Raw genomic sequence first — 27,057 nt, 5'->3', positions numbered from 1 at the left:
TGCAGCTACCAATTTTTTTCCCCTGTGTGTGTTTACTTGGGTTTTTTCTGGCCTAAAATGTTAATTCTTTAATGCATGGTTAACAACTTTTTTTAAATTTCTTTCTGGGTAGAAACGTAAGACTCAGGAGGATAATAAGGTTAGAGTTAAAAGGTATTGCAAAACCACACCATGAAAAAGTAATGCGCTGAACCGTGAAGAAGGCACAGGATGTCATGAATATGCCAGGGGTGGGTGTACTGAGCAGTAGTGTGGCCCTGCTGGCAATGGATGGTTATGGTAATGTGTTCAGAATTCCATCGTTACCTTGAAGGTTGAGCATTTCTTGAAATTAATACTCCACTTGAGCATGGCCCATAGCGGGGGAGTAACAGCCTAGATGAAAGCTACCTAAAGTTATTTCAGACAAATTTATTGGGTTAATCCATTGTTTTTTTTCTGTTTTCTTTATTGTTCAGGTCAGTAAGATATTGATTAGTAATATGCCTGTCATTTCAAACATTTTATTTTGACAGAAAAAAATACGGGAAGAGATTTCTACCATCAGAGGGCCATCATTACACCACTAAAAAAAAAAAAAAACCCTGCCTTAGAGGAAGGTTTGAATGATGCAGGCTGGTATAAACCCCTGGGATCTTGTGATGTCTCAACCAATACATTTGTATTATATTAAACCAGCTTTAATTGCGATCGATAAACTACTTGTACCTGGGTTTATGCAACATGTGTGCACCCATAGTATAGTCTAATTTAGTAAAATGCAACCGGTTTTTAATAGCATAACTTTCAATATTTGGTTGGAGAAGCATGTTTTATTTTTTTTAACCATTGTTAATTATAATGATTTTTTGGAACCTTCTAAATACATTTTAAAGATATGGAGGAGCTTCTGTGTGTGAAAAATGCATTATCTATTAGACAGGACATCTTGACCCTCAAACTCAAAACTTTTCATGTCAATAAATGTTTGAAACAAGGAAATTTAACTTCACTTTATTTTATTCTCGTATGTCTATGAATGTGTCATTAGGACATTTTATTCCTAAAAATCCAAGGTAAAGTCTGTTAAACTGGAAGTATGCAAGAGCTGCTTAGCCCACAGACAAGAATGGTATCTTAATGCAGCAATTGCAAAGGTTAATTGGCTTTCTAAAGATGCATACATTTGCCAATGTAAAAAAAAAAAAAAAAAACAGCAGGGGTGGAAGATTCACTTGTTTCTGGAAACCTCCTCTTGTTCCCCTCATAATTGCCCTTAAAATGTTGTTCATTGAGGCACTTGTATTTTATTGTTTAATTATAAACCTGAGAGCTGTAATGCATTTTTCAGTGATTAATTGTGCTGAGCTTGTACTCCAACTGACATAACACATACCACTATCTAGATGTCTGCAAGTCCTGAGCTATAATTGGTACTAATTTTGTGTAGTAACATTTACTGAATGGGTTGCACAAAGATATCAGATGACCTCTAACACCTTGCAGGAAATGTAGGATAGATTATTTCCTTTCAAATTGACTAGATGGGTATCTATTGGTATTACAAGGCACTCCCATCCTCCAGCAGTTTCAATTTGTTGATTGTTATGCTACCTCGTTTGAAGTGTTTAAAAAACCTTTCCAGGTTTTGCATCTTTGTTTGGCACTTTCTCACACTTTATTAGCTGCATTTTCCCCTTTTGTTTTTTTTTAGGCGGTGTGTGAAGCAGAATACTAAATCCTTGTTTTGTTGCATGAAACTAAAAATAATCTTAAGATATCTCAAAACCTTACTCAGTAGGGTTTTCACAGTCATTTGAATGGGCAGCTAAATGCTGGACACCATACTGTGAATGGCAGCATAAAGTGTACCACATTCCTATAGTGTGAACGAGGCTTTACCTGGTCCCAACATAAATAAATTGTGGCTCTTAGATTTCCAAATAGGACCCACAGAGATATACTGGCAGCCCATCTATCTCATCTTCATTTTGTAGCATAATATAACTGTTTTTATCCTTCAACATGATTTTTTCTTCTAAACACACCTGATTATTTCCTTCACATTTGGTCATGCAGAACAAGCAGATTCACAAAAGTAACAGTGGTTAGGACAAACCATAACCAAAGAAAAAACTGAACTCCAAGGCTCAACTTTTATATCAGCATACCTTACCTACCCATTTTTACCTTTCTATCTGTGCCAGGCTTTTCTTTCAAAAAATCTCCTTTTCTGCGGGTATTCAAAATCTGAAAAAAAAAAAAACACTATCCACCCTGCTTCCAAACAAATCCGGAGGACCTGTTCCCCCTGTTTTTGTACGGTGTTTTGAAAGCACAGTATATTGCCTTTTTTTACGTTTGCAAGTTCCTAAAACTCCAATTTTTACAGGTAAACTGAACGCAGAAATAGTTAGCAATCAAAATGGAAAGAGCAACGGAGGAGACATGTGGACTAGCTTCAGGATTTAGAGTTAGCTTAGCCTGTCATTTCTCATTCTAGATAGAAGAAAATAAACTGATTTTCATGATGTTCACTCACTGGCCATTTTATGAGTATGCTTTGTCAACTACTTGTCAATACAAATATCTAATCATCCAATAACATGACAGCAACTCATTGCATTCAGTCGTGTGGAGATTGTCATGGCAAGTATCAGAATGGGTAAGAAGGGGGATTTCAGTGACTTTGAACATGCCATGGTTCTTGGTGCCAGGTAGACTGGTCTTTGTATTTCAGAACCTGCTGGCATTTAAAACACAATCCGCTCTAAAGGTTACAGATCATGTACAAAGAAAGGAAATTATTCAGTGAGCAGCCGTTCTCTTGATTAAAATGATCAGTTTAAATCAGAGTCCATGAGGAATGTTTCCTGTACCTTGTTGGATCTATGCCACAACAAAGTAAGGCGGATCTAAAGACAAAAGGTCCAGTACTAGCAAGGTATATATAATAAAGTTATCAGGGAGTGTAAATGGAAGTTTGTCTGACAATGTTAGTCTTGGTGACTCAAAAACCTGTGAACCTGTGAATGCCAGGCAATTGGCATTGTTTAAAGATTGGCATTCGCTGTCCATGTTTTTTTTTCCCAGAGAGATTTCCTTTAACACAGTTAATTTTCATTAAAGTACTTTATTTGTATAGTATGTTTAGCAATTTGTTGTACAATCAAGCAGCTTTCTAAAATGTAAAAAATTAGTTTTCCAACCAGCAGATATTTGGCATTTTTATTTTTCACTTACAGGTCTAATGATTTTAATGCTTTCTGTTTTTACAATACAATTTGGGGATTCTTTAAAGCATGTTAAATGCCTTTTTCCTATATCACAAATTAGTTGGCTCCCCCTGTGACCGTTTAACCACTAGAACTATGTTGTGTGCATGTATTTCCCTGGACACCAACAAACTGCCCAGAGTTGGGTGTCAAAAAGAGAATCTTGGTATGATTTATGGATTCAGTTTCACCTTCTGATGCATCTTTTTCTCAAGTGCTTTCTGAAGCCAGGTGCCTCTTGTACATAAGATTTTTTTTCTTTCCCTATTGAAATATGCAGTGTTTTTTTAAGGAGTGTGGCTAGTGTCCCTTTGGAAGTGGTTTACCTTGGTTTTAATCAATGCACAGATTTTTTTCATCGGTTCCCCACAGTGTCTGATCTTTTGTGGAAGCCGGGCTCTGCCAACTGAAAGGTGTGGGAATGTGAAACAAATAGAATTTCGAAATGTCAAAAGTGTGTTGTGGATAATTACTTTTGTTCAGTGAACCTTTCACTGGATTGGCACAAACAAAATCCCTTTCTGCATTTACACACAGTTAAAATTGAAAGTAATGGTTCAGAGGCGCTACTAGGCATTCTCTACCCCCTTTCCATCATTTGTCAGTTCTGCATTCCAGTACTTGGTGGCAATATTGCTGCAAATTGGCTTCAGCTGGGAATTCCTATGACTGGACAAGTGAATGCAGTGTTTACATTGACAGCTACTTGGAACCATGGTGACATTTTATGATTTAGTTTCTTCTGTTTTTAGTTAAACCTATTTTGTTAAATTATAGCATTATTATTTATTCAGAGATCAGAATCCACTATAATCACATCAAAGCTGAACTAGTTTAAGGGTTATCTCTGTAATGTGATAAGGAAATTTTAAATACTTTGATTCCCAGACTATCCATTTAGTTGTATGCTTAGTCTTATAATTCTGAAAACAGGTCACTCAGGTTTGTGCTTTACTCCAATTGAAAAAAAACTTTTGTTTAGTTAAACTTTCTAGGTGTGTCTGCAGCAGAGTGGGCCCGACTTGAGACTGGTACTTGTGGCAGTTTGTTGGCCATCCGTCTATCTTGATATGAAATACATGCAGAATGCACCTAAAACGAAGCTGCATTACCCCAATCCTAAAGCCTCTCAACAGTAACCCAGTCAGGGTTGCCAACTTTGGGGCTATACCTTCATAAACAAGTTATCCTGTGCCTCTCATCTGACAAGTTAATTTCTGTTTTATCTTTCACCTAATAATTTCCTATCCATGTGGGTAATAAATTTCCGGTGTTACCTCTATAGTGAGCAGACGAGATGGTCGCCAAATCAAAAGGTGGTTTTAATGACACCTTTGTGTATATATTCACAAGCAGTATGCAACGTTAAGAAGTATCTAAAAAATGAAAATACTGCAATTGTGTGTGTGACAGTGCTATGTGCATCATCAAACCAAAGAAAAGGTATTAAGGTTTAAAAAAATAAATAAAAAAGGATGGGGACAGGTTTCATAGGTTTGTGGTGCTTGGGATAAATTCAGGGGCTATAATGTCCTGTTTCATTTGATTGTATTCCTGAAGACTAGACACTCAACTATCTAAATCATCTAAAAATCTCTTGTGGTCAATTTCCCTTATTTGTAAGGGTAACTGGATAGTAGTGATTGGAGTCCTTTCCAACTTATATTTAAGATATTCTACTCTTGTCTCAGATTTATTATATCTTCCATATCTTAGAATCTTGCAGTATGAGAACATAAGTGTTACGCACTTTACATGAGATGAATGTTAGCAGAGATGGACACGTTTTCTGCTCTATGTTTACATTCGAGTCAATTAGGCTTTTTTTTTTTATTTTATTTTTTTTATTTTTTTAAAATAAACATTTATTTATATTTGAATTGTCTTGTATTTGAGTGTATACAGTATTTGTGTTTTTTTTTGGCTAACATGTAAATGTATTTGTTCTAGAAACATTGCAGAAGCTCTGGTAAGCAAAGGACTGGCTACTGTGATCCGCTACCGTCAGGATGATGACCAGAGGTCTTCACACTACGATGAGCTGCTAGCAGCAGAAGCCAGGTAGGTTGCATCGTCTTTTGCACTGTTCTAATAAACAGCTTATTCATTAATTCAGTAAGAAGTAGAATCTGCATGATTGCTGCTTTTTTCACAATACCCTCTTCTTCTTCCTTTTTTTTTTTTTTTTTTTTTTTTTTTTTTTTTTTTTTTTTTTTTGGTACGTTCTTTACTTTTGCACATTTTGTATAGCCTTGAACAGTTGTAGTCCTTATTTTTCCCCCTTCTTTCCAGGAAAGTCGGTTTGTGACTCTTTCAAGGACATTAACTGGGATTGTACTTGTCTCTGTAGAAGCACAAGATGGTCTGCAGAGTGTTAGGCTGCATACACATGTGCAATAATTGTTGTTGGAAAGGATCCTTTCCCAGGACAAACTACTGCACAATGCATAATTGAGTGGTGTACATACAGCACCATTTTATTATTATTATACAGTATTTATATAGCGCCATCATATTACGCAACGCTGTACAAAGTTTATAGTCGTGTCACTAACTGTCCCTCAAAGGAGCTCACAATCTAATGTCCCTACTATAGTCATATGTGGTTAATGTAGTCTAAGGTCAATTTTACGGGGAAGCCAATTACCTTAACTGCATGTTTTTGGGATGTGGGAGGAAACCCACGCAGACACGGGGAGAACCTGCAAACTCCATGCAGATAGTGTCCTGGGTGGGATTTGAACCCAGGACCTAGCGCTGCAAAGGCTGGAGTGCTAACCCCTGAGCCACCGTTCTGCTCTATTGAGAGGGAAGGGGTATAATGATGGAGCAACACCCTGCCGCGCGCACTCTCCCCCCTCACTTTCATTAAGATAATTCGTCGTCCATCTGTGGATCCGCCAGGACGACGGGCGCTGTACACACGCCAGATCCTCGTCCGATGTCGGCCAAGAGCAGATTATCCGATGAGAACCATTGCAAGTGTGTACGTAGCATTACGGGAGTACAGTTTTTATATGTTAATTTTATATTCTGGTTTTTTAGATATTTTCTGTAGATGTGTCTATTCTATTTACTATGCTTAATTTAAGGCTGATATAAATTACCAGTGTACATGTTGATGTAAAAAACATTTGTATGTGCTTAAGTATTGCTATCAATATATATAATTATATGCAGCTATATCTATGTTTTAATGACAGTCTTCACTGTATCCATAGTATATCCAATGCTGTGGACAACTTTTTTGTAACTTTATCTGGACTGATAACCTAGAGAGATGAGATCCCTTTAATGCTTTGTAAGCTGTCTGTGAACCTTGGCCTTTGCTTTAGCTGGCAACCAAGTAAATGTCAGGAAAATCCTATTAGGACAGCTGAACTTTATTTAGGTTTAGTCAGAGTCTAATTGATGGCAGGTTTGTACCCTAAAAGAATGAGTTCTATAATAAATCAAAAGGTGCTTCAACAAAGTGGTAGTTTAAGGGTTTGCACACGTTTGCAACCAGCTTATTGTACATTTTTGTTTCCCCCCCTCTAACTGATTTGTTTGTTTTTCAGTTGTGTTGTAAAGATTATAGAAGACATTAAAGTTGCTGAAAGTTTTAAAATAATTTATTGTGTTTTATTTTTATCTATCACCCATACTCGACATTTGAACAGGTGTGTACACTTTTTGTATACCCTGTACTATTACACATTTTAAACATCACAAATAATTGCACATGTAATTTATTTTGAAGCTTTATTTTACATTTAAAATAGTTCATCCATGATGCATGTGCCAAAACATTGTTGACTTTCTAGGAGTGAGCCTTTACAGTATGTAGTCGGAGGGAGCGTTGAAATAAATTACCTGTTACAGTTTAGCTGTCCTTGGATAAGTCACAGGTTTATTCTTTTTTTTTTTTATTCCCCCCCCCTCTTGGTTATCCTGTAAATAATTTACTTCCTGTTTTATGGTGGTTACAGACAATTGCTCCGCTCTATCTTTGGAAGTAGCTACTTTCCTGATTATAGACTTATTCCTATTTTATTTCTTCATCTCTATTTTATAAGAGGACATTAAGAAACAATTGATATTTTTTTGGGGGGATATCCATTCACTGCACAGGAACTCTGACAAGATTACTTTTCTGTACTCTACCTGGAAAATAACTAGTGTAGTCACTATATCTGTAAACAGGTAATATGCAATAAAATACATTTTTGATTTGTGTTTAGATGCCCTTTAAAGTAAACACCTTAAATACTATATATATGAATGGGCCAAACTTTGAATTTGCACCTTGCTCTTTACATTTTATTATTTGCTCCCGCTTGCTATTTACTGTCCGTCCAGCTTGTGTTGTCCAATATATCAGATAGACCTGGGCAGTAGGATTTTCTGTTTCCTAGTCATGTGAAGGACACACCTTCAAGGTTGGTCTGGATTTTCTTTGCATGGAGATTACATTCGCAATTACCTATTTGGCTATTAAATCAAATAAAAAGCTTTATCAACTGTGTAATCTCTCTTCCTTGTATAATTGAAAGATAAAGATAAGATTCTTATTTATATGCAACCAGCCGTGCTGTGCAGTATCAAATAAGTGGGACATGATGCGGTATAAATTCTCAATTTATTTGATCTCAATTTCCCTTTTCTTTGTGTGATCAGTTTTTTTTTTAATAGATTGCATAAGCAGATTCTTTTCAGAAACCCTTTTAAAAGCAATGTTTTCTAAAACATTTCATCCTGGCTTGGGCATAGAAATCCATATCAATCCCTCTTAATTCTCAATAGTTTAACCTTGACCTGAAGAGGCTCATTTTATCAGTATATTGCAGTTTCATACTGTATGGCCTTTCTGGCTTTCTTTGGGCTTTACCAGGCATCAAGCCTGTACTCCTAACAAAGAGAATAATTAATATTTTGGCCATTAGAAGACCTGATTTTTTTTACATACGGTGTTTTGGAAAAGTATTCATCACCCTCCGTGTCCTTTTTTTATTGCATTAGAACTGGTAGTTAAATTGGCTTTTTAATGTAATGGAGCTTACAATATAGCCTAAGTAGTTGAATGAATACATATTTATTACATACATATTTATTGTGCTTTATTTTTGTTTTCATTCAACTATTTGGGATATTTATATTTATTTTGCATGTATTTATATTCGTTGGTATGACAAGATATGGTCCAACCAATCAAATTTAGAAGTCATATAAATTGTTTGGGGTTCATGTGCAGTCAGTATCTGTCTTGATGAGACCTGTTCTGAAAGGACTCTCTTGATACTCACATCCTAGTGGGCATTTAATAAAAATCCAGACACCAAAGGCAGCCATTTTCAACTAGGACTCCCGAGGTTGTTAGGGTTTTTTTTGAGCTTTGGCTGACTGAGCTCCTGTTTGATGGTGATGTCTTAGTTTGGCAGAGTCAGCAGAATGATACCAGTGTTCTTTTCAGCCTTCATTAGCATTCATTTTAAATAGCATCCCAATGTACGAATACAAACCACTGTAGCACAGTGTACAATAATGAGGAACCAGTAGAACACAGATGTCAGTGATTTTTGCATTTCATGAAAAAAAGAAAAAAAAAAGCGGGTTGGGTCAATGAAGAGGGAATTAATGCTGTGTACTAGGTGTGTTGTGACCATTGGGGTTTTAAAGGCAATGTACAGTTGTGAAAGGAGTCTTATTTACAGTTAGGTCCATAAATTTGTGGACCGAGACAACTTTTTTCTAATTTTGGTTCTGTACACAGTGATGTCGATGAGTTCAAGACTACAGACTGTCATTGCCAGCAAATGCTTTTCAACCAATTATTAGAAATGAACATTTTATTTTCAGCTTTTTAATTTGTCCAATTACTTTTGAGTCCCTGAAATGAAATGATAAAAAAATGTTAAAAAAAGGCTTTAGTTCATCACATTTTTATGCAATCTTTTTGTTCAACCCACTGACTTAAGGGTGAAAGTCTGCAGTTCAACTGCATCTGAGTTGTTTTATTTAAAATTATTGGGGCAATGTACAGAACCAAAAATAGAAAAAAGTTGTCTCTGTCCAAATGTTTATGGACCTAAACTGTATATGCCAATAGTAATGCAATACTCCATTTACATTATGTCTTGTCCACTTGGGGGGGGGTTATCTTTTCTTTCTATTGCTGCCATATATACAAACTGTTAAAACACCTCCAACTGGGCTATTTTAAACTCAAACTAACCAGACGGGAAAATAACACATACTTTATTTTAATTAGATCTCTCACATGTATTATGTAGAAATGACATCTCTTCCTGGTAATGTGTTTGTGGTATTAACTAACAGGATATTTCTCACCAAGTGGCTAGTATTCCCTGTGACATCAAGGGATTGACAATAGTTTATTCTTTAAGATTAAGTAGATTCTCACTGACCCTTTCTTTAGAAGGTGACTTTTGTATGTTTTTGACCTTTGGGTTAAGAAAAAACAAAGGTTGAATTCAATTATGTGCATGGATCAATCAAATGATTTTTCTAAAAGAAAAAAGCAACTAGGCTTAACCTTTATCCCTCCAATTTTTGTTACTTCCCATTTTTTGTTGATGAACATCATACTTTAAAGCAACTCTGTAGTTCAGGATGACAGCACTTGGAAGAAAACTAGGACATTGGTGAAATTGCTTTTATTTAGTGCATAATGCCATAGAAAGTAAGCAGTATTAGTATTTTTGTTGAATCTTTTAAATGTCAAAAGTTTGTCATGTTTATTTTTTTTTATTTGATTTAAGCAGCAACATCATCAACAGTATTGGCAAGGTTTACCTACTAATAGAAGTAGTGGTGGGTGTAAATACAAGCTTGATTATTATTAGTGTCTTAAAAATCTGTAAAAGTCAGTAGTTCTGAAGAAAAAAGTGGGACCAACCTGCTACTAGCAAGGTGAACAGAATAAATGGGCTGGTCAGTGTATTTTACAATTCTAAGTTTTTTTTATTTTCTTCTATGTAGAACAAGAGAACAAAGAACAAAAGTATTTCAGTATTAACAATTCTATTCTGATTGAAAACATGCTGCATCTGTTTGCAAGTAAAAAAAAACAAAAAAAAAAAAAAACAGCATTTTCCTGTATATGTGACACTTTATCATAGTACCTTGGGGGTTAATAAAGGAGGAAAAAAAGTAGGATTAGTTAACAATCATTTGTAGAATTTAAAAAAATTTATTCTATAACATTGTACCAATTGTAAGTAATGGTTACTCTAGTTTAGGTTTGTCAAAACAATTAAAGTTATAATTCAGATGTGACGTTCTATCACTTACTATAAGCGTATCGGATATACCCATACATATTATCTTTTGTATCTCCAGTTTAATTTGCTGGAAAAAAATAATCACTCCAACTTTCGCTGCTAGTGTTAAATTTGGAGGAAGCTTAAAGGCATTTGTGGTTGCTGTAGAGACACCAGTAGTGGTTACAAAAGAACATTGCACCGCTTTGAAAAAAAAAAGCATTTTGCAACTGCAGTGTGCAGGAATTAACAGAATTACAATCCAGGCATGTGCCACATTGCAGTAGTAATCTGGGAACTGAAGCTGCTACTTACCAACATTAGCAGGGAGTTTGCCATGCAGCGCTGCTTCGTGTAAATGAGCTCACTTCTATAATAATGCATTCATTTGTATGTCCCATCTTTTAATACTCTACATTTATCATATTGGAAGCTGATAAGTTACTGCTTTAATCTTTGAGCCTCAGTTTTTGATTAACAACTGAATCGCTTCAACAGTTGCTTTTTTGTTTAGTTACTGGGGGGCATAAGCCGATTGATGTTGCCTTAATTTCTGGCAATTTTGCAAGTTGGTTGACACATATTGCAGCAGCTAGTCTATGCTTTGCCATAAGATTTTGATTTATATCCTTTGCAAAGCAAGCTTTTTTTCCCCTTTTGATCAGACGGGTGAAGTGTAATCCTTCAAAATGTATTTTTTCTTATTTTGCAGATGTGCTTCTTATTCATATAATAGCCATTTGCTGCATTTTATAGTTTCATTTAGCCAGGCTAAATTACCAATTGTTTTGTAAGATATGCTGCCAGTTCTTTGAATAGATGACCAAGTACCACACACATATTTAATATAATATTTATTACATAATTAATATTTATTTATATTACATAATTGTATTTTTATTAATATAATGTACCAGTTCCGACTTGCATACAAATTCATCTTAAGAACAAACCTACAGTCCCTATCTCGTATTTAACCTGGGGACTACCTGTAATAGGCATTTTGCTGAATTTTATAGTTTCATTTAGCCATGCTAATTTACCAATTGTTTTGTTAGACATGCTGCCACTTCTGGATAGATGACCAAGCACATGTGATGAAAAGCTGGTAAAAAAAATGATTAAGGGATGCTTGGCCTAGTTAAAACTAGACTTATAACTGGTGCAGTAACAAGTGTTCATTCTAGATCTTTGGGATTCCCTATAACTGATATTTAACTGGTATGGAAATAACTTATGTATATTGACTGTAGTTTTAAAAGATGCATTTATTTGCTGAAATGCAGTACTGCTCATATCTGTATGTGTTACTAATGAAGGCCGTGCATTTGAGTAGTTTTGAGAAGTCATCTGCCAGTCCAAGCACAGTTGGAAGCCTAGTGGACCGAGACATCTAAAGTCACAATCCTCACATTAAGAAATCATAGAGATAATGTTAGTTATTTTTTCTCTTCATTCATGTGTGTGTTATGCAGTTAGTCTGTGTAAAGCAGTGTTCCTCAACAAGGGTTCTGTGGGACACTGGCGTTCCTCCAGAGTTTTCTGGGGGTTTGTTGAGCAATGAGCAGTTTGTGGCTCTCAGGTGAGTTTAAGTGACACAATGTTCTCTTTGGCTCCCTGTAAGAATGACATACTTCCCATTGATCACTAGGCTAACGTACTGTGAGCTGTAGGTATAGTAATTATAGTAGGTTTTCCATCAAGACCCAAAAGTTATTTTAAGATTTTCCCTATGTTGAAAAAGTCGAGAAAGGCTGGTGTAGAAGTTTTTGATGGTTTTCATTTATGAGTAGACTAGAGGGCAGTGGGTGTTTACACTTGTAGTGTCAGCTTTATGCAGCACAATGGGCTGAATACAAATGAAGACATTTTAAATTGAGCATGAATTGTGGCCTGGGACATTAGAACAAAAGGTATTTATAGGGACTGATTGAACAAATATTTTAAAAAATAGAGACCTTAAATTAGTTTTTAGTAGTTTTTTTTTTTTTTTTTTTTTTACCTTAGTGTCACCTAAAAGACAGAATATTCTTTTACTGTAATATCAAAGTAAATACACATACATTAACTACTTGACTGCTCAAAAACTAACGTGATGATTTATGATAACTGATTCAAGGTTTTTGTTCCTTATATTATAAAGCAATGACAAAGTAACAATGCAGATGGCATATTTAAGTATTCACTGATGCAAAATTTAGGTCAACTGGGATCAACACCTGTGCTTGCTTTATTTCTCATAAATATTTAGTTTTGTGGTCATATAAAACTGGTCAGTGCTCTGGCTGCACAAGGAACAAGATCTTCAAAATCTAATCTCTGATTAGGAAAAGATAGTTTCCTAAATGGGCTTAATGTTCTTGACAGATTTTCGGCAATGAGTAAAATTCAGCTTGTGAAGGGAACTATAGGGTTGTCTGCAGGGAAGGTCCAAACCTTTTACCTATTGGATCATTAAGTCACGTATGAGCCTGATATGAATAGAGTCACAGCAGGTTCAGTGATCTTCCCCTGCCTCAGTGACCATTAAAACTAGCATTGCACAGAGGGTGGGGGTCTCAGACAGTCAGTTTGTTTCATCCTTGATGGAAAGGGCTTTGTACAATAGCTTTGGCGACAACAGGTGGTATAAGAATTGAGCAAACACAGGCCATTTTTACTGCACGTGCTGAGTGCTAATCTAAACAAGCTAGCAAGTTGCAGAAACCTTATTAAACTATTATCAGGTATATTAAGCCTAGCTAGTCTGGTCACTTCACTTTTGTCAATTGTTGTGGTTTTTGTTTTTTTGTGTTTTTTTGATAGTGGTAAACTTAGTTTATTACATATGCTCCTCAGCTTGGCTTGCTCTATTAAAAACATGGTTATTGTCTTCCCCTAGATGGCAAATAGGTGGTAATGTTGGATCGGTAGCGCTTGTTAATTTGTTTCCCCCTTCTAATTGACTAGCCTTCCTTGCACTGCTTCCCTTGGAGAGATTTACTCTTTACACCTGAGAGAATTTTTCCCATTAACTCCTCAGCACAAGCTGCACACTTTGCATTTAAATCTCCTCCATGTGATTAAGCAGTCATAGGAATTAAAGAGAAGTAGACATTATTACTTTTGATGTGTAAAATAGTGCTCTACTCTAAAATTCTCCCTGCAGTAGGGGAACTGGGCTTTTCATTTAGAAATGGATGTGGATGCTGATAAGTCTATGTGGGCTGTGCTTACACAGTGTGAACATGCTTAGTATATTGTCTTTGTCTCACTTTTCCTATTTCCAGCTGCCGCACCAAGCTGAGAGAATTGCGTACCATGCCGACATGTAGCATGATTTGCATATCAACTGATAGACTCATCATTTAGGAACCAGATATAACTGTAAACATTGTACAGGGGATCTTGAAGAACAATACGGAACATATGATTGTGCCACCTGGCTTATGTTTCAGAATTGTTAATTCTGTGAGGAGGCATGTTTTGGTCATAATGGGGTATGAAGTTTATTAATTTAAAATATGCTGGAAGGTTCTGGGTTGCCTGTAGACCTGATTGAATATACCGTATTTTTTGCCGTATAAGACACACCCAATTTTAAAGGAGGAAAATCTAGAAAAAAAAAAGATTCTGAAAGATTATTCCCCTTCTGATCACTCATGTGCCATTCAAATTCCCTTTCTGGTCACTCTGTGCCTTTCAAATTCCCTTTCTGATCACTCTGTGTCATTCAAACTCCCCTTCTGATCACTCTGTGCTTTTTTTCCACTGTACGGCAGTTAGGACAGGGAACAGCAGGTGGCGCTGTGCCGGCTTCTTTCGCTCTGCTTTACAGACAGAAGACACGATGCTGGCAGAGGAGAGGAGACAGACGCTGCATGCAGCCAGAGACACACGCAGGATCGGGTATCGGGTGAGTATATTATTTTAATTATTTTATAACACATTTGTCGTATAGGACGCACTAACTTTTCCCCCCCAGTTTTGGGGAAGAAAAAGTGCGTCTTATACGGCAAAAAATACGGTAAGTGTTTTTCACAAAAAAGCATTTTAAACTCAAGCAATAGTAAGGGAAAAATGTCATTTAGTGTTTTCAGTTGTTGCTCCCATAGGAATACAGTAACCCCTGAATCTGCCAGCTTTCTACAAACCCCCCCCAACTACTAACCACCAACAAACAGCTGGACCATCATTTTCCGGCTAAATTTCTAGCAAAAAGGTGCTGGTATGGATGGTAAAGGGACCTTAACATGCAACAGAAAGACATTAGCTAAAGTTCTTAACAACAAAGCCAATTTCAATTGAATTATCCCAGGTATCAGGGCTAACTGATTATGTGACTTTCCATGACTCCCCTAAGTGACTACTGTACAATTCTAGTGACTGAAAAGAAACCTAACTGAACTCAACCTGCATGTAACTAAATATGCCCATAGCAACCTGTAAAATCAAAGATACATAAAAAAAGTCAAACTATGCAGAAAAAAAGACTTAATTGGCAAATATATAAAATCAAGTAACAAAAACTTTTTATTTTAGAAAATATTAAAACGTCAATAAAAGATCGCCATTTGTCTTAACATGCAAGACGGCACAATCTAACCATCAATATTGCTCATAGATTATACCATAGTATATTAAATGATTTAACAGCTAACAGTATAGCGACGTGTTTCACAGTCAATGCCGCTTCATCAGGATAATAATGTTGAGAGATAATCAATTATCGCATATATTATACATTACAGTATCTTGTCATCTTCATTCAAATATATATAGGGCCTGAAAGCAAACAAAGAGCTCATGATGAGGGTAAGTGCAAACCGACAGGCGATAACAGAGTATTCCCTGTATAGATGTAGATGAATTGCCTCTTCAAAAATGAAGGAGATAGACCACAGGTCCCAGCTCTGATAGCTTCTACCGTCAGTCTCTTCTGCAATATTGATCTTCAGATTGTGCCATCTTGCAAGTTAAGACAAATGGCACAATCTTTTTTTGGTGTTTTAATATTTTCTAAATAAGTTTGTTACTTTTTTATTTTTATTTTATATATGTACCCTTTTTTCTGCATATTTTGAATTGCTACAATACTGTGAGGATATGGCAGCAAATATTGGAATATTGAACAAAGCAGGTGATCAACTCATCATATCAATTTCAAATAAATTAAACTGGTAACCCATTTCATTTTGTCATGTGTCGCCCTGCCCACTTTTTGACCACTCACCTACTACTTCCTCCCCACCCTGCTTAAAAAAAATTGGGGGGAGAATATTGCACTTGTCATTAACAATGAGTAGTCAGAGGATTACTAGTAGGAGGATGCTCTTGATCCAACAGACAGGTGGAAAATCATCAGTTGGTTGTGTTTTTGTGATTTCTGCCTGTATTATCCACTAGAGTTACAAAGAGGTTATTGCAAACTGTGCTTGTAATAAAATTGCACTTCACATTCAGTATTTATGCATATCTGCTTTCACAAATCACATTTCAACAAGAGTTATCTTCCCAGATTTACATGCTTGCTGCTTCCTGGTTTAGGTGAGCCATGCTTACATACAAGATCACATGATGCTTGGTTACCAGGGGCATTGTTGGTGGTACATATCATTAATCTGTAGAAACTTTTATTTCAGTCAGACAGAGATTACTATAAGCCACTAGGGAATATACAGTCTTGCCAGATACCTTACACAGGAATTTAACCTGATGTACCTACTTGCCAATTTTAAAAAGTAAGCAAGAACCACCACAAGCATTTTCCTTGACTCCTTTACCCTTTCTCTTCTGTTCCCGTGCTGCAGAGGTAAGGAGAAAGAGGTGCATATAGTGTACAAGGCAGATATTCACCCCCTGTCCGTGGGAACACTCACCTGTGTGCAGTAACAATCATCGATACCTGATAGAGATATATATATATATATATATATATATATATATATATATATATATACACAGCTTTCTTATTGGCTGATGGTTGCCAGGAGTGTGAATGTTCGTTGCTGAGAAACTCGCTGTCTATGCCCATTTAAAGCAAATATTGAATACATTATAACTTCAGTGCATATTTGCATATGATCTTGTGCAATTTAATATCAAGGCTAGGTTACTTTGTAGCTTGTGTTCAGCTTTATGTATGGCACTGTGCAAAACTATGCCACCATAAAATTAAAAGTAAAATTTAAAGCATTGGGTTTATTTGATGTAACTGATTTTGCAGTTGCATTTTACTTTAAACATGTGTCTCTCTTCCTGCATTAGACAGTTTGGATAAGAATGTATTGGTAAAAGGAAGGGATGATGATTCTCCTTCACCTGTCAAGGGCCTAGGAAATATGTGTAGACCTAAAGTGGCCATTATTGTTAGTCTAAAAGTGGAATGACTACTTCAGAAGTGACTGGTAATCACTCTTTGTTTTACATTTTCAGGGCAATCAAGAATGCTAAGGGCCTTCACAGCAAGAAGGAAATTCCCATCCATAGAGTGGCAGACATCTCTGGGGTAAGATAACATGTTTAACACTTTTTTTTTGCACTTGGATAGTATGATATCCACTTTTCCTGTTTGTTGACAATGTTTTCCCTCTATGGAAAGAAGCCAGCCAACTTCATGGACCTTGAAAGGTGAATCTGTAGATCCCAAAGCTGTTCAGAAGCAGTAGTAGTACTTTACCATGCATTAGGAAAATAGTAATTTAAAATATCTTTTCTAAAGTTCCATGGAGTCTTTACCTCATGGTGTTACAAAAGACATGTTCTCTCCATGATTTGCCCTAACTTTTAAACCCCCCCCATGGCCCCGCCCCCCAAAATATGTTTTCCTCCTAGACACATGCAAATATTTGCTACATTTCATAATTTGTAGAGATGGCAGAAAAAAGTTTTAGAATTTGTAGCCATTTGTTAATTCTTAGCCCTGGAAACAGTTTGCAGGCATTAAAGTACTCTCTATCTATCACAAGTTGGATTAGAGATCCAATCTCCTTTATGTACAAGCAAGGAACATGTTGACCTTCCAGTAATGCACATTCCATCTGTTCTTTGGCAATATCTTGAACAGAGAAGTTAGGAACATCTGTAGAACATTTTTGCAAGGTTGCTGCAGTCATGAAACCTTTTTCAAACACTGAAAATGTGGAGGTGCTGTCTCAAACTACACCCCCCAATTTGATCGTCAACTCAATTTATTCATATACCCAACATTTTCCCCTTTCCAGCAATGAAAACCACCACAACTCGCTATTATTAATATAATCAGCCGTGCCTGAATCAATAAAATATTAGCTTTGCCCCTGCTAGTTAGTAGCATTTGTGTTTTAGCTAAAGAGTCCCGGTAATTTCATCCATTTCTCTAGTGTCGTATGCCTATTGGTAAGCAAAGTTCAGAATATTAGTAGAGAAAATATCCATTATACCACACTGCCTCATAACTTTTTCTGCTAGAACTTAATTGTTTTTTTTCAGTGCTTAGACAGCTTCCTATAGACATGTCACAGTGGCACAGCTTGCCATCATATGTGATTTACTAATCATTCTGTGGTTCCTGTGTGATGGTCGCCTCCTGTAGCCTGCTTTCCATTGCCATGAACCTGCTGTGCAGCAGGATTCTGTTGTGCAGCTGCCCTTGCTGCTAATTGCACAGCGAGAGTTAGGAATCCAGTAACTGACTGTCAGGGTTGTATGTTGTGTGTGTGTTTTTTCCAAGGAACACTCATATTCTACTTAGTAATTATACTTATACTTATACTATACTTATATTCTAAATGTGACATTTCATTTGGGATGGGAAGACACAGTTCCTTATAATAACCTACATTTTAGTGCTCTGTCTACAGTACCCTACTTCAAATTTTACGGTAAGAGTTACCTTTCCAAGACCTTAGTTCCACTGTTCTTGAATTCTTAAAATGAATCAAACATCTAATTTGAGATGGATTTGTTTTAGGCCTGCCTGCAAATAACTATTACCACTACTTTATTTCTCCTAAATAAGTGTATCATAAAATTCCCCAAGCATTTGCTACAATGCAGATATATTGATATACAATATTTTCTGTGCTGTGACCATTGACTTCTTAAACAGGGCAGTAATTCAGTGACAATCTATCAGAATGGATGCATTATTGTAGCATGCAGCATTAAAAAATACGGTTAAAAAAATAAAGCAAAATTAAAAAATTAAAGCAATTAAAAAAATAAGCAAAAAGACTCAAAGATGGAGTGATACAGAACTATGGCTTTTGGTCATTAAAATGGTTTTAAATGATTTTGAGTGGAGTGGGAGGGAGAATAGTGTTCTCAGAGATTACTTTAAAGTCCAAGACTGCAGGATCATTGAGCAAGCTTTTAAGTTTTGCAGTAAGAAAAACATTGTGTTCTTTAGCTTTGCCTAAATTCCCGAAACATAGACAAACAGAGCAAAGCCATTTGCTGTGTTAAAACTGAAGTGGAGCGGAACCATCCATGGAGACTGCCCGCTTGCCTTTGCAGTGCATTTCAGACGCTTCAAAAACATTTGTTTGAAGAGCTTCTTGGAAGAGAAAAGAGCTTTTTAGAAGAGTGCCTAAAGCAGTGGAGACTGGGCCTACGGCTTTTGATGACTCAGAACTCAGTTTTGGGTAAATTAAGTGGTCTGGCTGAACTCTCTTTGGATAGCTGACATTTTCACATCCACACATCTCAAGTTTTTAAAGGAATACCACAGTTAGTGGAAATAGAAGGCTGTGGATAATGGATCAGTCAGCAGCTGGTGTAAGCATGTGTATTTATGCCAGAGTTAGTATGCAGAACAATTATTGGTAGTTTGGTTCCTGGCTAGGCTTGGGCTACTTACACATGTCAGAATATTCTCGTCTGATTATCACTTCAGGTCTGGTATGGGATGAGATCTGTTGTGTGTACAGTGCTCGTCTGACATCAGTTAATGGATCCAACCTGGCAGATCCATGAACGACTGAAATACATGTTAAGGGGAGAGAGCTAAGCGGAGTGCTGCTTGCTTATTCTCCCCCTCCCCTCCCCATAGAGCAAGACATGTACATGCATGAACGGGCGCCGTACATCTTTCAGTCTTTTGTCCTATCAAGTTACTTATCAGATTACTTTAAAACAAACTTGTGTATGCACTGTGTGGTTTGCAAATGTATGCGCTTGTCATAGTGATTTTTGTCTGTGGATGCAGCTAAATGCTTAAAAGCTTACAATTTTACATGAGTTGTCATTGTTCTGTTACCAGATGTTGATGCGAAAAATAGACAAATGTGCTTGAAAAGTTTTGCTTTACCTTTTCACCTGTTACTGCTTCACTGTTTGCATTCTTCAGTGCTTCGTAGACTACTAACCAGTAAGATTACAGAACTGACCTGCACAGTCTCCATTCAATCACCAGGTGATTTGATCTCGTTTGCCATCAGTCAAAGATGCATGTAACACAGTTAAACTCCCACTTAGCTGATCCCATTGAAATGCTGAATGAGTCTGCTGAGGTAGAGTAATTCCCAAAAGCGTGATTCCAAGGCTCCACTGTTAGCAGACCTGCTGTGTCACATCATAGCGGCCTTGTTTATATCCCAGTTATCAGAGCCTGGGGAGAATAGGTTATTTAATAAACATACTCTTGAGTATCTTATTGCTATCCCTGCTGCATTAAGGTACAACCTAATCAGCACAGAAATTTGATAATCTGCAGTTAGTATGTTCACAGAACCACTCTGTAGGGTTTTATGGAATGGATAACATAGAAAAGATTAACCCCTTACCATGCAGTGCTTCCTTACTGCAAACAGGAAAAAGGCTGGTTCCGTCCTGTCGTAATATTTTTAAGACTAGTTTCAATAAAATAATGAGTTAACATCCCTTCTTGCTGTTCCTTAGCTTTCTATTTCCAGATTAGCCCTGCAGCCTGCGCATATTAATTCAGCAGAAGTGCTGATCTGTCTATCATTGTATTCCCAGCCCTGTAACTTGGCTAGGGCTCAGCTGCAGAGCCTTACCACATTGTATGCTGATGGATGTCACTACAATGTGTACCATCTAGTGCAATTCACCTCTTCAAAAATATGGTGATAAAACTACTTATTTGCCTTTTTAGGCAAAACTAGCCTGTAAAATGGCTTTTGTTTACAAAAATGTTTTGCCTTCTAATAAGGTTAAAGTACAATATATGGTCGTGCAGTTGAGTAGAAAATTTTTGGAGAAAATTCTGTATTTCATGTGCATTTTAGTCTATCATATTACCTTTTTTGCCTGTAAGTAGTACAAGGTATTACAAACCTGCAGGTACTTTGGTGAGGCTACTGCTAGTCATGCCTCATTGCCATATGCTTTTGATGCTGTAATCATGGTAATATTTTAAATATGTATTTATAAATCCAACATATTATTCAGGTCTGTACAATAAATAGGGGTTGAAAATGACAGATAATAACAATGATGTAGGAGAAAGAGAAAACGCTGCACAAAAGAAATTACAATCTAATCTCTTAACAATTCTTGACTTTTTTTTTTCCTTTTGACTGATATCCAATTGCCCTTGTTTTTCATGTTGACTTTTCTTTTGGTGGCTTTTATCTATAAAGAACTTCACTAGGCAGAAACCTGCTTTAAAACCTTTAACAAAAAAAGTCTGTTGCTGATAAAGTTGGTAATGGGATAAGTAAAGCTGCATACACACCTGCAATTTTTCTCGTTGGAAAGGATCTTTCACGATCCTTTCCAACGACAAAGGACTGCACGATGCATGACCGGTGCTGTACATACAGCACCGTTCATGCTCTATGGAGAGGGGAGGGGGAGAGCGACGGAGCGGCACCCTGCTGCGCGCTCTCCCCTTCCCTTTCATTAGGATCGGTTGTCGTCCATCGTCCATGGATCCGCCAGGACGGTCCACTCTGGTTTGCTCCCCATCTTTGCTCTAAATCTGCTGGTGATAGGTCGGCCAGGCCTGTGTAGCGCATGTTGCACACTAGTTTATATTTAAAATTCTTATGATGCTTTCAGCTATGTAGGGAACTTATCTCATAGTAAGGTCCATAAACGTGGACAGAGACAACTTTTTTCTATATTTGGTTCTATACATTACCACAAAAAATTTTAAACTAAACAACTCAGATGCAGTTGAACTGTATACTTTCAGCTTTATTTCAGTGGTTTAAACAAAAAGATTGCATAAAAATGTGATAAACTAAAGCCTTTTATTTTTCAACACAATCACTTCCTTTCAGGGGCTCAAATGTAATTGGACAATTGACTCAAAGGCTTTTTCATGGGCTGGTGTGGGCAATTCCTTCCTTATGTCATTATCAATTAGGCAGATAAAAGGTCTGGAGTTGATTTGAGCGGGGTGCTTGTATGCGGAAGATTTTGCTGTGAACTGACAACATGTGGTCAAAGGAGCTCTCCATGCAGGTGAAACAAGCCATCCTTAAGCTGTAAAAGCAGAAAAAACCCATCCGAGAAATTGCTACAGTATTAGAAGCCAAAAGACCTGGACATCCACGAAAGGCAACAGTGGTGGATGATCAGAGAATCATTGTATCAATATCCAAGTCTACCATAAAGACTGCATGAAAGTAAATACAGAGGGTGCGCACTGCAAGGTGCAAGCCACTCAAAGCCTCAAGAATAGAAAGGCTAGATTGGACTTTGTAAAAAAAAAAAAAAATACATCTAAAAAAGCCAGCACAGTTATGGAAAAACATTCTTTGGACAGATGAAACCAAGATCAACCTTCACCATAATGATAAGAAAAAAGTATGGAGAAGGCGTGGAACAGCTCATGATCCAAAGCATACCACATCATCTATAAAACATGGCGGAGGCAGTGTGATGGCTTGGGCATGCATGGCTGCCAGTGGCACTGGGACACTAGTGTTTATCCATGATGTGACACAGGACGGAAGCAGCCAAATGAATTCTGAGGTGTTCAGAGACATACTGTCTGCTCAAATCCAGCTAAATGCAGTCACATTGATTGGGAGGCGTTTCATAATACAGATGGACAATGACCCAAAACATACAGCCAAGGCAACCCAGGAGTTTATTAAAGCAAAGACGTGGAATATTCTTGAATGACCAAGTCAGTCACCTGATCTGAACCCAATTGAGCATGCATTTCACTTGTTGAAGACTAAACTTCGGACAGAAAGGCCCACAAACAAACAGCAACTGAAAGCCGCTGCAGTAAAGGCCTGGCAGAGCATTAAAAAGGAGGAAACCCAGCATCTGGTGATGTCCATGAGTTCAAGACTACAGGCTGTCATTGCCAGCAAAGGGTTTTCAACCAAGTATTAAAAATGAACATTTTATTTTCAGCTTTTTAATTTGTCCAATTACTTTTAAGCCCCTGAAATGAAGTGATTGTGTTAAAAAAGGCTTTATGCAATCTTTTTGTTCAACCCTCTGAATTAAAGGTGAAAGTCTGCAGTTCACCTGCATCAGTTAGTTAATTTAAAATTAGGTGTGGTAATGTACAGAACCAAAATTAGAAAACAGTTCTCTGTCCAAATATTTATGGACTTAGCTGTATGGTTATGCTACTTTTCAATGAACAGTGCATGCTTTGCCTTCCATCAGCACTGACAAAACATGAATAGAACCCTCTAGTAGAAAACTTATTGCATGTTTAAACTTCACTAGGAATCTCTGATTCTTTTAGCTGTATGCTAATGTTTTACATAATTATGTTACACTGCTACTTCACCTTACACAACTTTCCAAAACAAGAGGGGAAAAAAAACTTTGGTTTAACACATCCTAATGATGCAAATTTGTACTCTAAAAGTTGTCTATATTAACTATGATAGGCCAAAAGTATCTGAAGCTGAATAGAATGCTTTTATCTATACATACACCAAGGCTATTCAGAAACATGTTCTACTAGGTTTAGTTAACTGTAGCTAAAAAAAAAAGTGTTAAATTATTTTACCGGTGTCTCACTAGGACGTTTTCCCTTAACTTTGAGGGTAACCCTTCCAAAATGTGACAATAATTGCCTTTTACCTTTTATCAATGGACAATAGAAGTAAATTGTTAAGTATACAGCAATTCCCACTCTCTTCTGTCTGTACAATCCATTTATTGGCAGATGTGTTCTACTAACAAGCACAATACATTTCATATGATATAACTTTATAGCTTCTCTGGCTGCAGTAGTGCAGGATCAAGTCTCTTGTTAAATGAAATAATTCATTACACTAGATGTATTTACCGATTTGTTAATTCTGTAAATCTTATAAAATAGGTTTTTGTGGTAAACAGATATGCCACAGCGTAGACTATCCTCATTATATGGACAAATGTTACACCAATTTGAACTTTTGACATCTCATTGAAAAACATTGGAATTACTATGAAGCTGGTCATCTCTCTGTAGCTTATAACGGCTTCCACTGTTTGCAATGACAGTGATGTCCACATGCTTTTGGCCATGCAGTAGTTGTGGTAGTCAGATGACCACAAACTTGCGGCAATATAGTGTAAATCAAAGCAGTAATGGTAAAATGTGGTAATATTTATTGGCTCCCATTCTTACTTTGTCATCTGGAGTATGCAAGCCATTTATCCATAATTGATCATTCACTTGATGGTCACATTGTTCTTTGTCAATGCTTATTATCTGAATATTTTACTATTTCAACAATATTTTACTAGTCCTTATTTGTACAGTTTCTAATATAAGAATAATACTTTAATGTCCAAAACGCCATGGGAGAGATAAAAAACAATCCCAGTCAGTTAGGATTATCATCTTTTCCATTCTTTGTTTGACCACACACATGACTGAAGCAATCTTAATTTTTTAAAAGTATTATGCACATGAGAACATTGTAAACTTGAAAGCAAATCAGGGTTTTTGTTTTTTTATTTTTTTTCCCCTGTTTTAGCACAAGTAGTAAATTTAGTATCCTGCAGATACCAAGTATAAGCAGTCAGTAAAATGTTATAGGGAGCCAAGTTAAAATGTTGCTGTAGAAAAGACAAAGGAAATTTAAGGTCTCCTGTTAAAAAGAAGAATCAAGCATGTATTTATAGGGTAGTATTCAATAGTACTTTGTATCCAGGCTGTAAAGACACTTCCAGAAATTTTTCAGGTGTATTTTACCTATTGCCGTCACCTTATCGTGAGAAACACAGATTGTTACATTTTCTAGGGTAATATAGGTCTGTTTATTGTGAGGATTGTTAAGGTCTTTAATCTTTTCAATGTTTGGCCAAAATAAGAAGATTCAGCAGAAACTTTCAGTGACGTTCTGCTTTAAAAATATTTGGTAATAGATTTGCCTAAGTGTGACCACCATGTTGGCACCATAGAACATTCATTACATACCCAACAATATTATGTAAGGCTTGTTTTCTTGGCATGACTTTTTAAATGTAATATTTTTCTTGCTAGAATTTCCTAGGTAATACATTCTTTAAATTTCACCAGAGCAATATTGTTTTGATGAGGTTCAGTTAAGGCCGAGGTCAGGGTTAGTTTTGTTAGTCAACTGATTATGTAACAATTGCGGACTTTTTCCTTGATCTGAATTTAGAGCCAATGGAAATAAGTTGAATATACACTGAACATCTGCAGAACTGCTTGCTGATTTTTGCTATCCCTAGCGGCTATCACATACTGTACATGAAGTGAAGGGGAACATTCCAACAGCAATGCAAGTTACTGTAATAAATGACTTGTCTAGTTAATAAAACCAAACTAGTTCTAATCCTGCTCTATCCTTCTCAAACCGGAAAAAAAGGTTTCTCTTACACTTTAGGGGATAAGAGCGTTCTTAAACAAGCCCAAGACAAATCTCACCCTAAAAACATCTTGGAAGCATATCTGTCCTAAGAAAAGAGAGCAGTGCCCTGGAAATGGCTCATTCCAATTCCACAATTTATTCAGATAACTCAAAAATCAAAACTACTAAGCACTTTTTTTATACTGCATAACTCATAATGTCTCGAATTACAGAATATCCTATTATAAATACACACATTTTCACACACAGTTTTTTTTTAAAGTTTTATTTATGATAAAGTTATAGATCACATCAACTTATACTTTAAATCTGTTCGAGTTCATGTGCTTGTAGATTGCTACTCTGAACAAGAACATGAGTGTCAGGTTTAATGTCATTTCTAGGACAAAACGTTGGTTACCATAGAAATAAATGCAATTTTGTGTATTTTTTAAACCCTTCAAAGATGACAAGATGATACTATGTAAGTTGTCTTGCATCTGAAATCCTTGTGCAAGGGAGAAGACACCGGATCCATTTTGCTTGTCTGATATAGTCAGTTATCCCTATGGTTATTAGCTGGTCAAAAGAGTAGGTGGTCTTGTTAGATTTATTTTTTTAAACTATGTTTTGCTCAAAAAAATGCTCTTGGAATAATCCCGGCAACCTTAATTTTTTTTTTTTTTTTTTAAGATTACGTTACTGTGCCTTCCTGATCCCAGTAAAGCTACGTACACACTTCCAATTATTATCGTTGGAAAACTAACGATCCTGCACGATATCTACGAACGATCGTATAGCACCGATCCTGCACATAGAGATAACGACACGATCGTTCGTAGATATTGTACACACAATAGATACGATCGTTTGAGCGATAGAGGAACTATGTGCACGACAGGAAAGTGAACGAATGTTTGTTCATTACGCATGCTCAGCCCATGGACGATCAACGAACGACCGTACACACGAACGATGTTCAGCGATCGTCGTCCAATCCGATCCGCCGGTCCGGTCGTTCGTTTCCAACGACTTTCCTTGTTCGTCGGCGTCGTTGGTTACTTTTTTACGAACGATTTTTTGCCCAATCGATTGTTCGTCGTTCGTTTTGAACGATAAAAATTGGAAGTGTGTACGCACCTTAACTTTACTTGCAGCCACCTGGCTCTGTGTACTTCATGCTGTGCTCTGAAAAATCTCCTTTAGACAGACAAGTATCTCTTTCAGTTAAAGAGCATGTCCCCTGTCTAGAAAGAGTGCTTTCTATTGGTATCCAGTAGAGATTGTCAATAAGGTGCAGAAAATTTGACTTCATGTCCATTGCATGCAAATTGCAGCGTCTTGAAACTGAGCCGATCTGACTCTGCACTTGCAGAGTTTTATTGGTTTACTTTCAAGCAAGATTTGTTTGCATCCCATTGACCTTCTCTAGTGTGCAGTAACAGCTTGCTAACAACAAAGATGTAGGTAAACAAAAATCCAGGCTATTCTGCTGCAAAAAGGAAATAACCTTTTTAAAGGTTATCCATTACTGGTATTTTTTTTATAGGTTTCAGGGACAAATGCATTATTACATTTGTATATCTACAGTGGAGTTGCTTTGAAGTCTAGTTCATATAAAATTTGGCATGTATCGGCTAGTTGTGCCATTGGATGGAATTTCAGTAGTATAAAGTATTTCGGAGTATAAAGGTATTTTGGAGGCCCATTTGAGCTTTTTTACCTGGTCAAAGGTTTTTCTCCCTCTTTTACTTTCATTTTCCATGTTTGTCCTTTGTCTTTTTTCTTAAAACAGCACTGAAAATCTGGATTGTCTGTACCAGAGACACACAC

General features: G+C 36.6%; 1 protein-coding gene across 1 annotated transcript in view; it reads left to right on the top strand.

The window, feature by feature from the left end:
* The window catches only part of SND1 (staphylococcal nuclease and tudor domain containing 1), a 265,369-nt gene that overhangs the window by 92,947 nt on the left and 145,365 nt on the right, over positions 1-27,057 (top strand). Inside the window, 2 exon segments of the mRNA XM_072401947.1 lie at positions 5,205-5,315; positions 16,931-17,003. Coding sequence (XP_072258048.1) covers positions 5,205-5,315; positions 16,931-17,003 — 184 coding nt within the window.

Source organism: Pyxicephalus adspersus, chromosome 2 (genome assembly GCF_032062135.1).
Source record: "Pyxicephalus adspersus chromosome 2, UCB_Pads_2.0, whole genome shotgun sequence".
Lineage (NCBI taxonomy): Eukaryota > Metazoa > Chordata > Amphibia > Anura > Pyxicephalidae > Pyxicephalus > Pyxicephalus adspersus.
The sequence above is the reverse complement of the archived record's forward strand: the minus strand, read 5'-3'. Positions and strand labels throughout refer to the sequence as shown.